The sequence below is a fragment of the Zophobas morio genome, unplaced genomic scaffold (assembly GCF_036711695.1).
Source record: "Zophobas morio isolate AGI-343-1 ecotype UQ-CSIRO unplaced genomic scaffold, CSIRO_AGI_Zmor_V1 ptg000002l, whole genome shotgun sequence".
Classification (NCBI taxonomy): Eukaryota; Metazoa; Arthropoda; class Insecta; order Coleoptera; family Tenebrionidae; genus Zophobas; species Zophobas morio.
The window spans coordinates 14,494,248-14,510,707 of record NW_026972107.1 but is presented as its reverse complement, the minus strand read 5'-3'; the positions used below and the strand labels follow the sequence as shown (position 1 = coordinate 14,510,707).

General features: G+C 31.3%; 1 protein-coding gene across 3 annotated transcripts in view; it reads left to right on the top strand.

Moving 5' to 3' along the window:
• The window catches only part of Rsh (radish), a 324,789-nt gene that overhangs the window by 279,225 nt on the left and 29,104 nt on the right, over positions 1–16,460 (top strand). For all 3 annotated transcript variants that reach the window (XM_064055372.1, XM_064055367.1, XM_064055362.1), the window contains one exon: positions 3,255–3,495. In XM_064055372.1, the coding sequence (XP_063911442.1) occupies positions 3,255–3,495 (241 nt within the window). The remainder of the gene's footprint in view (positions 1–3,254; positions 3,496–16,460) is intronic.

The window sequence follows — 16,460 nt, the reverse complement described above, 5'->3', positions numbered from 1 at the left end:
ACTCGAGAAATCGAAAATTTAAGGAATGTAAAAATTGAAAAAGCCCAAAATTAAAATATTCAAAAATTGAAACATATTAAGTTGAAAAATAGAGAAATCGAAAAGCCGAAAAATTTCAAAGTTCAGAACCATTCTACTTTTTAACATTTAAATAAAAATAAGTTGTAAGATGACATCATCAATTCCTGGGGGGCATGAACGGATAAATTTTGACTAACAATTTAACATGCTTCCAATAACTATAAATTGGAAAATGTTAATTTCCAAAAATCTTGACGTCTAAGGTAAAAACTCAACACGGATTCGTAAACCGTAAAGAGGATATAAAATTTAAATTACATCTATTATTGTAGAACACTTTCCTAAATTTAGGGGTGAGTGTGAAGCAGCTTTTTTGCCGTGCCACTGGATTAATTATGCCATAACCTTACACAAATCTGTCAGAAGTTCCACAAACTTAACGGCAAAAACAGGGAATACCAACTCTCTCAGTCAGTTTTGATGCATCTGATCGTTTATCCATAATTTAAAAGAAAATGTCCTAAAGTTATTTAGGCAGAACTTCCTTCGCCCCTTAAATACAATCGAATAAATCCCATTTTTGTTTTCTAAAAAATTATAAAATATGATTTTACATTTGAGTTTCATTTATTCTATGACAATAACTTGAAAAATATTGGTAAAATCAGTCAGAGCGTAAACAAAAAGATTCGATAAGGATTAAATTGGAAGAGCCAGAGTACAAGTCCGATAATCCCCAATTAATGAACTCGCCCACGAAGTATTGTATGCATCGGCTACATGAAACACCTGAAAAATATTGGCCATAAAAATTTTGATAAAGTAATTGTGACAAAATGAAGACGGATTCATAACTACAAGTACAGAGTATAGGTATTATTTTAGAAAAAATAGATACGTGTACTGCACAAAATGATGAGGAGACATCATTAAGTTGTTAATGGGGATGATTTTAACTTTCAAATGCAGGATTTATATAGGACATGAAATTTATTTTAATAATTATGATAGTAGCATTTTATTGAGAGTTATTTGACCGTAACTGTCAAACTGAACAAAGAACGCCTTGGTGTTGCCAACATTATTTTATAAATTTCAAAAGTCACTAGAGATTTTTTTTCTCTAAATTATTTTACAAGCAGAAATAAATACATATGTATTTTTACAGTGTAAATTTAGTCCAGGCATTTAATTAATAAAACACAAAAATACGAAATATAATATCCTGTATTGATCACGCTATCCTAATGTTTTATATCACCCCTCTTTGAATAATTAATTCACTTTTGTCCAAGTTCACTGCTGATTTGCGATAGTCATCTGCGAGACAAAAACTTATAATTTAATGCAAGCTAATCTCATTTTTTTTTAGTATTTGCATAACATTCTTACTCATCTAATTTGTCACTGTCATTGCATAACCGACCAATAACAGTGTAATCATGACACGTGATCGCAACACTGGCACGTTTGGTACGTTTACATGTTTTCGCCGTCACTCAACTTACATTCTTATTTTGAACACTATAATAACGCATTTTGTTCACCTATGAAGTTATGACACTGATAAATGACTAATTATGGCAACAACAGATTTTACTAAGTTTTTCATATTTTATTGCACAAAACTCTTTAAAAAATTTTATCAACTGGACAAAATGACTTATGCATGTGTAGTTCATAGAAGTAATTTTTTTCTGTTATGCCTGAATTAGCTTCCCTTCGTTTATATTGTTTTTATCAATAGAACTTAATTAGTATTCACTTTGCACTCCACTAGATAGTGAAAATATTCATGCGATGCAATTAATTATTACTATCCGTATTAATTTGAATCAATTTCATCCACCCAGTGGGCGTGATCGGGGCAGAAATCAAGTAATGCATCGTACCAAATGCGTTCTGATTGATCTACTATGTATGAATTTGTGTTGTTAGCGAATTATGAAATTCCTGGAGCGTCCTATTGATAGGGACGGAATGCAAAATATTTTCCTACAATTTTGCAAATTTATGCAGAACAATGCATATTAATTCGTGTTTACGGAACATCATAATATTTATTTGCATGTATCACCACTATTTCTTTAATAATGCAGAACTAGAATTTATTAATAAACCCTCTTTACGACCTTTGCCGGTAACTGTATTACATATTTAAATAATGCAATCCATCACAGCACTGGTGGCTTATGGTAGCTTTTTTTGGTCGTTTTGACTTCTATATTTATTAATTCTAAAAACACATCATCCATTCATTTTATATGACATAGGATAGGGCCGACGGCATAAATTTTAATGTTCAATTTGCATACGTTTATGTGTATGGGAAATACACAGCGTTTTTATTTATTTAATCATGTAATTTCAAATGTTTAGAATCGTTGGCAATGTGAAAACTCTTAGAAATTCATAACTTGTTCAAAGTAAGTTAATTTAAAGTAAATAATTCACGACATGTTTTAATATAAAAGAGAATTCCATTTTTTTTACTTGAAGGGTGTCCGTTGATGACAGCAACGAAACCACTGCAATTTTTATTACACGGCTCATTTTAATATACCAAATTTTAGATATTTAATTTCGTTTAATTTCAGATAAAAATTTATTTCTGTGGTCAGAAAGTCTGGAAAATCATCCCCACCAAAAATTTAAAGCGTCACCTCAAAACTTTGCTAAGTATTTCCTATTTAAATTGTGGAATCTAATTTACACAGTTCCAATTTCAATCCATACCTGCACCCTTAAAATATGCAAACGGTGAAGACAGAGACGAGAATAACAATTCCTATGAAACCGTTTTATACACAAATTTAAATATAGTTAGTTACAGTGTTGGTAATGTAGCAATATGTATCAGAATTAACTAACTATCATAAAATATGTAGATATGTATTTAATTATGATATAAATTTTTCCCTTGTGGTTACATATCGACTAAATTCATATTTAATAACACCTACCGAATATAAACCCACCAATAAATGTCTGGTAACATTGTTTCAGAATATGCGTTGGGGCCAACTAAAACCTGAATAATATAGCGGCTCCATAAATTTGTACGCGGAGCTTAAAACACAATATTTATAGTCGAAACAAAGTTAAAAACCTTGGAAAACCGATTTAATAAATCATTCAAAGATTTATCGACTGAGTAATCCTTTGTGTTTTGATTTATGAATATAAAAAAATTCGCATGCTCGCAAAACTTCTGATATATAACAAAAACTTAGGTTGCAATGACCTCTACGAAGACGACGAAGAGGACGACTCCTCATCCCCTCGTAAGAAAACCACCATCGAAGAACAATGGGAGAAGAATCAAGGGTTCGAGCTTACCAGCGTGGAACAAGAAACCTACGAGAAATATTTCTACGGTACCGAACACTGGAACTACTTCACCAACGACGAAGATTTAGGTCCTGTCATCCTATCGATTAAACAAGAAACGTTAAATTCCCGGGATCAATTTAGGTGAGTTCCTTTAAGATTATTCCCTTCGAGGAAGAAACGCGGCGACAAGTAGTTTATTTACGACAAAAGAAAAAACGAGGAGCATGTCCTTTTTGTGAGTGTATGTGTAGCTCTATCACGTGATTTCCTGCTACTCGGAAAAGTGTTTCCGCTGCAGGATTGACGTGCCATTTATCATTCGAATCACTTATAAATTGTTACACTCCAAAGTGCACAAACGAATTCAATTCGGTTGCGAAAATTTTTCATTGCATAATCTGCATCTAAATCCGAAATTATTTCTTTCTTACCCTTGTCGCAAATCTCTTTGCACTTTGTTATTTCATTCGGAACAACTAATTTAAATTTATATTCTGAGTCGATGGTAAAAGTTTCGTGATTAAGTAATTCAGTTTGAAGCTTAGAGTTCCATCAGACGTAAGCGTGTTAAAACGGAGCAGATTGTCAAGTTATAGATTTGCTACCTTTTCAAGAACCCTTTGTTGTTTTAGGATCATATTGATCGGGGGATTAGCTTGTTGCTAGACCTTGGAGATATTTCGCTGTTGAGAATATGCAGCAAATTCCTCGCAGATCGATCGTTATCAAAAATTTACCACAAACTTTGAATCCATCTGTCGCAGAGGAGAATTATTAAAAAGACTCAACATAATCCTCCTAAAATGAAATCGGGAAATTGTATTTTAAATCTTTTTTAATTAATAGATAAATTGGTTGTCAATAATACATGCAAAAAGACGTTCTACTCAATTTATTTTACCTACTTGACCTTTGGTTAGTAAGAGAGTAAATAATATTTTCGATACTTCGTCAAAAATTATGTTAAATCCAACATTACATCTTTATTATGGGTGTTCTGGACAGTTATTTCACCATTATTCGATATGAATGAAAATGCAATTTCATCTAGACAATTTATTGCAAGCTCATTTTCTTGGTTGATGATTTACTGAGACAATTCTAACCTAGCCTTAAGGTCTTCAACAACTTCATCACTAACATTAATTATTCTTATCGATTTTCCTTTGTTTACACTTCCCACTGTCACAAATCTACCTAAAATACGTCCAGTGTGCAAAACTAACGAAAGGTCAACAAGGTTTTCGTCTGGAAATTTAACCATATTCTTGTTTACTTGCGTTAATAGAGGTCTATTTCGATTCAACATTTTGACAAAAAACACCACTTTTAAGTTCAGCGACAATAAAAGTAAAAAACCTCATAAGTGACGACCTTATCCAAAAAAAAGACACACTGAATTCATTGTTACGCGAATTTCAATGACGTAATTCGATATAAAGCGGTCAATTATTTTGTGGTCTGCCACCTATGACGTGATAATCATAGGCACTATGTAGCACTAAAACGAAATTACTAAAACTGACTCGTAAAGTTTATATTTAGGTTGACACATGATGATAAAACAAACTTCATAAAATGTGTCCTTATCTGATGGGTTAGAAATAGGAAAAAAACAGCAAAAGTGTTTTCTACATTATGGTTTATTAATTGTAGAAATATCACAAACAATATAGCGCACAAATTTCAACAAAAGAGTGTCGTTGAACTTTTATACATTAGCTAAGCCAGAATTAACTTTGTGCCAGAAGCTATTTGTTTAATAAATGTACACATTTGTTTGAAAAGAAAAAAATACTGAAACGCGTTGTTGAAATTTAAAATTCAAACACCCAGCTCATTTTATATACATTTTTAATTAATAAATGGGTAAATTACCTACCTTAGGCAGAAAACTTATTATTGATAGAAGTTCCAGAACGACAACACAATCTGTGAAAAAAAATTGCTACGTCTCCATGAGAATCGTTCAATTTGTTTGAAGTGTCCCTAGAACATAATTTTCTAAATGAATTGCCTTAATTTCATTTGAACGAATCCTGTTTATTTGAACACATAATTTCAGCCATATTTGATTGTTAAAAACATGTTACAACGCCAGGCATTTTACTGATTAGTCATTTTAATTTTCAGAAACTGTTCTTGACAAATTTCAGAGGACTGTGTGTTCCTTTAGTAAACACTTGACATGCCTTTAGGACACTTAAGCATAATTTAATTCTGGAAGTGAAACTTAATCAACAGTAGGTAATTTTTAAAAAAAGGTCTCCCTCTCGTTTCGAAATTTTTCAACCTCGAGCTGCGACAAGCGGAATTTGTTTTGGAAGTACTACATTATGTCGGATTTATTTGTGCAAAACTGCTGACGTAAACATGGACGTTCCTTGCCAGGACTGAGTCCTCCATTTTCATTAGTAGCTATTCCACGTAGCTCAAAACTTTTACTAGATTTCTGCCTCTGTTTACGTCGTTGTTCGATCCATTTCTTATTGTCTTCAAGGTCTTGGCTCTATTTTTCATGTTGTTAGAAAAGCACGATTATATCTATGCTATTGATAGAGCACTTATAACAAAACCATTTTAGATTCTTATCTTTAAAGTAGCGCATGCTGGATGAAATGGCTCGTTGTGTGAGCCATTACACTGCAAAATTCCACTGCTATGTCGTTTCATATCCCCGTCCAGACGCGGCATAATAATCACAAGCTCGAACACTTATCATACTTTATACTCTTTTTTTTAGATATGCAACCTATAATGTATTTTTTGCGGACACATTTTGCCATTTTTTTAACAATTAACTGGTTACAATTAATTTGAATTGATTTCAAGACATTAAAATTCGCTTTTTCAGAGTCTAATATTCCCTTAAAGGCCAATAACGATAATTAATTTTACACAAATTCTACAGTTCTAATCTGCTGAAGCAACCGAAGCCCTTACCATTTTCAATCAATTTGCGACGAACTACATGGGCATTCGATGAAGTAATAAAAACGACGTTTCAATTCATTTTCATTCCTTTAACGTGTTCACTTCGAACGAGATTCTAAAGCAAGTATGTTATAGAGCATGCAAAAGGCGATCAGCTTAGAAGTACAAACGCTCATTCAACTAAATTTGAATTCTTTACTTTTAATACAGTTATATATCACAGTGTAAGATATATTTTTACTACAACAAAAGCTCTGTCTTTTGAGATAACTGGATACGACATCTTTGTCTGAAAGCAAAGTAATGGGTGCTTAATTGAAAAAGTCATCAAATTGGCGTAGCAGAAAACGCATGTGTTTTATTCATCCATACTGTTGTTTATAATTGACACTGTAACTGTCATCTGTCATCGATTAAGTTTTAGGTTAACTGTAGACATACTTCACAATGTTTACAAAATTTAAATATCTATTGAAAATGGAAAATCTAGTTAGAAACAAAGGAAAATAGTTGTAAAAGATACTTAGTACACGATAAATAAAAATATGCTATTTGCAAATTTTTATTCACAACCTTGTTACCCCACAGCAATATGTTCAAAAATTAAAAAACCATCCAACTGGCAACATAGTACGAAAACTCAACCGACCACGTTGTCTAGAAAGATTTTTGGTGTAAAAAAAAAATGGGGTTAGGATAATAACGGTTTTCATTCAAGACACCACCTACCTACGTAGAATTACTCTGTAGATTCCAAATGGAGAAAATCGTATGGTTAATTTTATAGCAAAAACGAACAACCAAAGAATGTTTGACTAGACTAACAATCCGACTAACAATCCGAAATACCTACTAAAAAACCGAAAAGTAGAATTGAGAAAAATGAAACAATACAAAAATTAATAATTAATCCACAATGGAACAAAATATTTTTTTTAATATGATTATTATTCTTATTTGATCATAATTAAATAAAGACGACAAATTCAGCTGTTTAAAAAAATTATAAAATTTGATTTTACGATTTTCGCTATGTGAGAACCTCTGAAAAGTAAAAACCAGCGGCATAATTAACACCCCCGCAGCCCCTGCGCCGTCGGACAATGTAAAATATATTTAAAACGCATAACTAACGGGATAAAATGTCCTTCAGCACTCAGTAATAGAAACTTGAAGTGTTTATTTATGTCTTATTTTAGCAGCTACTTGCCCCGCCCTCTCTTTTCTTAGAAGGTATGTCATTTCGTCGCCTGAAAACTTGTTTGATCTAGAGACCAGAGCTTGCTTAGGCGAGTGTCGACTCGAAGCGTTCAGAAGCGATTTGGTTGGTTTGGACTATAATTTCTGCGGGAAATAGTTGTTTGGTCGGATTTTATAACGAATAAGTTAACATTTGTGGTACATATTTAGATGGTTTTATTTACAAGTATAATATCACAAGTCACATTAATTCTTTAAATGTGTTTTATTTTAGCAAAAGGTTCTAAATTAACAATATTGTTGAAGTCGTAATAATCCAATGGATTTTTTTTGAGAAAACGTAGTTATTTTTATGTTTTCGAAACATTGTGTTCTACTTTGTATGAAATTTTAAATGTTTTTAGTGACAATTGTTATGGTATTTTTCGATACATTGTATGATATTAAGACTGATAAAAGAAATAAAAAATTAAAATAATCGAAAATTTGAAAAATCGAAAACATGATAAATTGAGAAATCTAAAAATCGAAAAACCAAGATGTTAAGAAACTGAAACAAAAAAAAATCGTAAAACTGAAAAATCGAAAAATGTAAAATTTAAAAAATAAAAAAAATTAATAGAAATATCCAAGAGCTGAAAATCGAAAAATCGAAAAAATGACCTACAAAGATCTAAAATTTAAAAACCGAAAAACGAAAAATCGAGAAATCGAAACTCCAAAATTTAAAAAATCGAAAAATTGAAATATCGAAAAACTGGAAAATCGAAAAACCAAAAATCCGAAAAGCAAAAAATAGAAAAACAGAGAAATCGAAAAATCAAAATATCCAGAAATCGAGAAGTCGAAATGTCGAAAAATTTTGAGAAACCGAAATAGGCCAAAATCGAAAAATCGAAAAGTTAAAAATTGAAAAATTGATAAATCGAGAAATTGAGCAATCAAAACATCGAAACAGCCAAATCTCGATAAATCCAGAAATGAAAAAATTTAAAAATTCGAAAAATTGAAATATGTATTCAGAAATCCAAAGATCAAAGATCGAGAAATTGAAAACTCATGAAGTCGAAAAATCGAAAAATTAAAAAACCGAAATAGGCCAAAATCGAAAAAACGAAAAGTTAAAAGTTGAAAAATTGGAAAATCGAGAAATTTAAAAACGGAAAATAAAAAAACGAAAAAATTTAAAAACTGAGAGAATAGACATAATAAAAAATCGAAAAGTTTTAAACTGAAAAACTGATAAATCGAGAAACAATCAAAATATCGAAACATCCAAATCTCGATAAATCGGGAAATCAAAACATTGAAAAATCGAAAAATTAAAAAATCGAAAATTTGAAAAAACGAAAAACAGAAAATCTAAAGCTCGGAAGTTAAAAATCGAAAGATTAGGAAATCGAAACATTTGAAAAATTCGAAAACATGAAAAATTGAAGTATGGAAGAACTGAAATGAAAAATCGAGAAATCGAAACATCTAAAATTTTAAAAATTGAAAAATTAAAATTTAAAAAATCGAAAAAATGAACAATAGAAATACCGAAGAACTGAAAATCGAAAAATCGAAAAAATGAAAAAAACAAAAATCTAAAATTTAAAAACCGAAAAACGAAATATCCAGAAATCGAAACTCCAAAACTTAAATAATCGAACAATTGAAAAATCGGATAATTGAAAAATCAAAATATCGAAAAATTGGAAAATCGAAAAACCGAAAATCCGAAAAGCAAAAACTAGAAAAACAGAGAATTCGACAAATCAAAAGATCCAGAAATCGAGAAGTCAAAGTGTCGAAAAATTTTGAGAAACCGAAATAGGCCAAAATCGAAAAATCGAAAAGTTAAAAATTTAAAAATTGATAAATCAAGAAATTGAACAATCAAAACATCGAAACAGCCAAATCTCGATAAATCGAGAAATCAAAAAATTTAAAAATTCGAAAAATTGAAATGTATATTGGGAAATCCAAAGATTAAAGATCAAGAAATCGAAAACTCATGAAATCGAAAAATCGAACAATTAAAAAGCCGAAATAGGCCAAAATCGAAAAAACGAAAAGTTAAAAGTTGAAAAATTGGAAAATCGAAAAATTTAAAAACGGAAAATAAAAAATCAAAAAATTTAAAAACTGAAAGAATAAACCATAATAAAAAACTGAAAAGTTTTAAATTGAAAAACTGATAAATCGAGAAACAATCAAAATATCGAGACATTCAAATCTCGATAAATCGGGAAATCAAAACATTGAAAAATCGAAAAATTAAAAAATCGAAAATTTGAAAAAACGAAAAAGAGAAAATCTAAAGCTCGGAAGTCGAAAAATCGAAAGATTAGGAAATCGAAACATTTGAAAAATTCGAAAACATGAAAAATTGAAGTATGGAAGAAAAAATTCAAATATCAAAAATAGAAAAATCTGAAATTCAAAAATAGAAAAATTGACAAATCGAAAAGTCGGAGAATCGAAATATTGAAAAATCCCAAAATGGAAATACCGAAAAAGTAAAAAATGAAAGAAAATCCGAAGAATGAAAAAACTGAAAAATTGAGAATTCGAAAAATCAAAAAAGTGAAGTCGAAAACTCGAACCCTTTAAAAAAAATCGAAAAATTGAAAAATCGAAAAGCTGACAATTGGAAAAATTGGTCTAAAGAGTTTAGACAGTACTTCCCTCGCTGTCGGAAACTTGACGACTGCATGCCTATTGTGTTTTTTTTCTCATTACATTTTTGTAGTGGGAATTTAAAAAAAAATTGCGATGACGTCATCAACATTTTTGCAAGGACACGTATATCAGTTGGGATAGATGTAGTGTAATACTAAGAATAAAATTATTATATTCTCAAATTTTCGGGAAAATGAATTGGGTCGTTTGAATATTGATTTGTAATAATCAATAAAATAACGAAACAATTTACTCACGTATACCTACGTATCAGAGGCAACTAAAAATCGTGTATGTATAAACATTGTTAATTTAAGATGACAGGCGTAACAGCATACGTGAGAGCCAAACACAGAAACTGTAAACAAAACGACCGTCGGTTTTATTGCTTCGACTTCCGCTTATTATATAAAACATTGGGTTTTATTTTAATTCTTGACGGTGAAATTCACAATTGGTTGATCATAAACATGTCTATTTCGCATTCGCGGAACCAAGTGACCGCATAAAACAAATGCAGATCTGTAACGTTAAAGTCGATGTAAATAAGCGTGCTACCCTTATGTTTCAACCGAGTTTTTCCTTTAACAAATTTTGTGTCTACCAAATTGGGTTGGTTGGGGTGTAATACTAATAATAAGTGTTGCCTTTAATTTAATCAATAAAATAAATTGACTTCATTAATTTTTTTGAACCACCTCTTAAGAAAATCTAAAAAATATGAATGGAATGATAAATCACAAGTACAAACTCATCATATTTTTTGCATTTTAGATAGGATTTATTCAGCAAAATTTAAGGGTGACGTCATCAATTTTTTTAGGAGGGATGAACAAATACATTTTGAACAAAAGTTTACCATGCTTATAATAACTTTAAAATATTCCCAAGATTTCAAAGCATTCGGTTTTGTAATTCCTGATTAAATCGATAAAATAAATTCACGCCTTCATTAATTTTTTTCAGTCACCCTGCATATGCAAATCCAAAAATATGAATGGAATGATAAATCACAAGTACAGACTCATCATATTTTGTACATTTTAGATGCGATTTATTCGGAAAACTTTTGAGCTGACGTCATCAGTTTTTTGTAGAAGATAACCAAATATATTTTGACTAAAAATTTATTATGCTCTTTATAACCTTAAAACATCTGCAAGATTTCAAAGCATTCGGTTTTGTAGTTCCTGATTAGATCAATAAAATAAATTTACGCATTCATTAATTTTTTTGAGTCACTCTGTATATGCAAATCCAAAAAATATGAATGGAGTGATAAATGACAAGTACAGGCTCATCATATTTTGTACATTTTAGATATGATTTATTCGGCAAACTTTCGAGCTGACGTCATCAAGTTTTTGGAGGGGATAAGCAAATATATTTTGACTAAACATTTATTATGCTCTTTATGACCTTAAAACATCTGCAAGATTTCAGAGCATTCGGTTTTGTAGTTCCTGATTAAATCAATAAAATATATTTACGCATTCATTAATTTTTTTGAGTCACCCTGTATATGCAAATCCAAAAAATATTAATGGAGTGATAGTTCACAAGTACAGACTCATCATATTTTGTACATTTTAGATATGATTTATTCCACAAACTTTTGAGCTGACGTCATCAAGTTTTTGGAGGGGATAAGCAAATATTTTTTGACTAAAGATTTATGATGCTCTTTATAGCCTTAAAACATCTGCAACATTTCAAAGCATTCTGGTTAGCAGATTAAACATTAAATTTCAAAATGTTGTTTTATAATTTTGATTTTTTTTCCAAAAATCTGGACGTTTCGGGTGAAAAGTCGATTCAGAGTTGTAAACTACATGTGTAGGACTATGTTATTTTATACAATTGAAAACCCATTTACTATGTACAATTTTGAAGTGACGTCATCGCTTTAGTGGTGGGGATGATTCGACAAATTTTGGTTAGCGTTTTACCATCTACATGATATTCTTAATATAAGTACAAAATTTCACAACAATCGGTCGAGTACTTTCGGAGATTATCTGTCTAATAAAAATCCGTGACAACAGACGGACAGACGGACAGACGGACGGACGGACAGACGGACAGACGGACAGACAGACGGAAATGGGAGACCTATTTCTTCGTCTTCTAGGGGTCATGAAAGATCGAGAAAACGTAAAAGTAGAGAGTCGGCCGACGGACTCGATTACAATACTTCCTTTGCTTACGCTCGGGAAGTAAAAATTGAAGAATTGAAGAACTGGAAAATTGAAACAGTCGAAAGTCAAGAAATGGGAAAATCAAATCATCGATTATTTGAAAAATTGAGAATTTAGAAAAGTCAGAAATTGAAAAATCAAAATATTCAAAAATCGTAAACTTGAAGAGGAGAAAATTTGAAAAAACGTAAAACTGAAACATCGGAAAATTGAGAAACCGGAAAATTGAAAATTGAGAAATTGTAAAATCGAAAAATTGAATAATGAATAATTTGAAAAATTCCAAAACTGAAAAATTGAAAAATCAAAAAAAACTGGAGAATGGAAAAACTCAAAAATCTCAAAACTGAAATATGTATCCAAAAACTGAGAAATTAAAAAACTGAAAAATCAAAAAGCCAAAAAAGTGAAATCGAAAAATAAAAAAAAATTGAAATTGAAAAATCAAAAAACTAAAAATTTGAAAAATTTAAATAATATTTACAAATCGTAAATTTAAGGAGGAGAAGAATTGAAAAAACGTAAAATTGAAACATAGAAAAATTGAAAATCGTGAAACTGAAAAATTGAGAAATTGAAAAATCGCAAAATTAAATAAAAACTGAGAAATTAAAAAATTGAAAAATTGAAAAATAGAAAAACCATGGTCGAAACCGATTAGGATGTGTGTCAGATCAAGGAACATGGCTTATAAATCGAATCATTTCTGAACGCTTAGAGTCGACATTGGCCTAAGTGCGCTCTGGTCTGTAGATCAAACAAGTTCTCAGGCGACGATTTGCCAAAGTCAGTTGTATCTTAGCAGGTACTAACCCCGTCCGCCCACCCGCCCTCTTTTTTCTTAGAGGGTATCTCATCTGCCAAAATCAGCCTTATCTTAGCAGCTACTAGCCCCGCCCACCCACCCTCTCTTTTCTTAGAAGGTATCTCATTTGCCAAAATCAGTTTTATCTGAGCAAGTACTGATGACTAACTTTTACAGAAAATTATCAAAATTGGAAACATTAAGAGCTTACTTATTGCACAAAGCAGGAATTTTAAACATCTTCTCTTATTATTCTCTCGTTGTTTTTTTTTTGTTTATACCTAATTTATAAATAATTAATAACTACTGGTTGTTATGGTTATTGTCCTAACAATAAAAGGTGAATTTCAGTCACCATCGTTACTAAGAAATCAAAAAGTAAGCCGGTATTCACGCATTAGGTGCGTGCAGTGTTGCCAATTTTACTTTTGTAAAATTGCGTTTTTTGCGTAATCTACATCATAAAGTGTTTTTTTATGATTTTTTTGGGACTTCCGAAATCCCCGTATATAACGTACTGAAGAGTTAATCCGCCATTTTCCAGACGTCATCAAATTGTTACTGGGGATGATCAGCCAAATTTTGGTTAGTATTTAACCATCTACATACATACAAAATTTGACATGACAATAATGGGTCCAGCAATTTCGGAGATTACGTGTCTCATAAAAATGGATACAGACACCAGACAGACAGACAGACAGACAGACAGACGGAAATGGGCGACTACATTTTTCGTACGAAAAAACATAAAAGTGGCAATTCATCCGTTGGACTCGATTACTATACTTCCTTAACTTACGCTCGAGAAGTAAAAGGAATATAGCAACAGCAGCAACCGTGTAAAATTGGTCGAAAGTTATTTCAATAGAACTACCCTCGCCTCTGAAGTACAATAAATCATATCTAGCTTTTTCGAAAAATTACAAAATTTGATTTTGAGAACTTTTGTTTTATTATAACCCTTATAATTTAAAATAAACGTATGTGTGTATTATTAGAGTACAAGTAAAGAAGCGTACTACGCTATGTTTCATGTGAGTTTTTCCACTACAAAATTTTGTGATGACGTCTTCGACATTTTTGGAGAATCATATCAATTTAGACGATAATTTTAAAACGTTTGTAAGATTTCAGTGCATTAGGTTTTGAAGTTTCAATGCTATTTCACAAAATATTGTTACATGATATTCCTATCCTTTATCCAAAATTTGACAACAATTGGTCTACAAACAGACATGCGTAAACAGGAGACCACTTTTTTCGTACTCTAGGGGTCATGAAATAACCTTAGCTCACGCTCAGGAAGTAATAAAAAATTATTCATTATCTATCTTGATTTTAAATTTGGTCTTTTTTTCTGTAGCAAGTGACTTTTTTTGAAAATTTTCTCGGCCATTTATGAAAACGTACTGCACGAATTTATTGACCAGCTTGATCCTGAAGAACTACAATGGATTTCAGCATGACGGTGCAACAGCTCATATAGCTCAAACAAGGGAATTTTATGACAGCCGTTTATTGCTCTCTAGATTATTTCTTGTTCCCAACTTTGAAAAACACTATTTTTAAACAATCAGTGGACACAATTGAAGTATATTGATCCAGGTCTTAAAGTACAAATCTGGATCATAATATTTACATAATTACTGCTAATTACTAGAGACCTTGATATAATTAAGAACAGCAATAAAAAGAAAAAAATCCATTCACAGTTGCTAACGATGCTGAAAACTCGGCACTAAATCTGTGAGAATCGACTATAAGTTCGCTGCAAATAAGCTTCAAGTGTCAAAAAGTTGTTACTCCACCTGCTACAGGTGTTTTTTAGCGTAGGTAAAAGTGCAGTTGAGAGCAGTAAACGTTTTTTTATTATTCGGTCTCTTGTTTTAAATTTCATGTACGAAAAGTAGCACAAACTCGACCTTCCTTGTTAGTGTAACAATTTTTGCTTTCCGAAAGATTCTTAAGAGAAATATTCCACTAATTTCATTTTGAATTGTCGTCTCAAAAAGTTATTAAACAAATGGTTTTTTTTTCGCATATTTTAGACTACTTTGAATAAAGGTATTTGCTATAGCCGTTTTAAATATATGAAACGAAAAAATATTTTCTGCAGAAAAGGTAAAAACTTTTTTTTTTAATTTGCTTAATTTTAGTTTATCGAGTTGTAACGAGTTAAAATTTCAATCGACAAGTAAATTTCACAAGCATTGTTGCCTCACATTACTTCGTATAGATTTTGTCTCCTCCAAATATGGTACCATGGAAACGAGAATGAGAATACTTGTGTCTGAAAATTCTAAACATTACAAGACCGAGGCAAATAGTTTCACCTCCCGACGGCACTGCTTACCAAAATAATTAAAAATAGGAAATTCAAACCTTTCAATAAGTATATGTCAAATTAAAATAAAATTATCCGGTGTAATTTTTCAGTATTATACACTCAAGAGTTATAACATTCTTCTGATTCATAACGAAAACAATTTCGTTACACCGCACACGAAACTTATGAAGCAATCACCAGTTTCACAATGCTCCGCGCTCGCACTTCCCACAGAAACTCAATCGAACGAAACTTATACAAGCGGGTTGTTTATTAAAAGTAAATCAATTCCAGGAGCGGTATTTGATTACAGTTAGACTCGTAATTGAGTTATAAGCTCCACAGGAATTAAGGACACACTCTTAATAACATGTCGTAGTCTAGATTTATTGATTGAGGACAATGGAGCCCACCATCCATCAATAACATTATTGCACCGATTTCGTCTTCTCATCGTACGAAATTGTGGCACAACTTTGTCATTTTTCAAATTGATTCGACCAATAACACCGCTTTTCACGCCAATGAATGTGTAAAAGCTCTTAACGGGATATTTCCCATGACTGATAACACCACAAACGCGTAAAACTCGCTATCTACGCTCGCACATCTTGTAAAAATTACGTTTCTTTCACTTGAGATAACCAAAACTGCACGCAACCTTTCTAAAAGATTAGAAGCTCTTCTAAAATTGACCGCAATTATGAATTTTCAAACAAAATTAGCTTTATCTTAACAGGCCACAAATTTGGTTCATAATAACTCTCCACTAACACGAAAGCCGTGGTTTTCCGCTTATAAATATTAATAGACATCAAAGCGACTATACTAATATTGGATATTTTACGAAATACAGGTGAGAGACAGGGCGTGCTGTTATCAGCGTTCATTTTATATAGATATCCGTGAAAAGTTTACATCAACACGGTTATTTATCATTTTAGGCTGGATTTCCATCCAACGTCGGGTACCC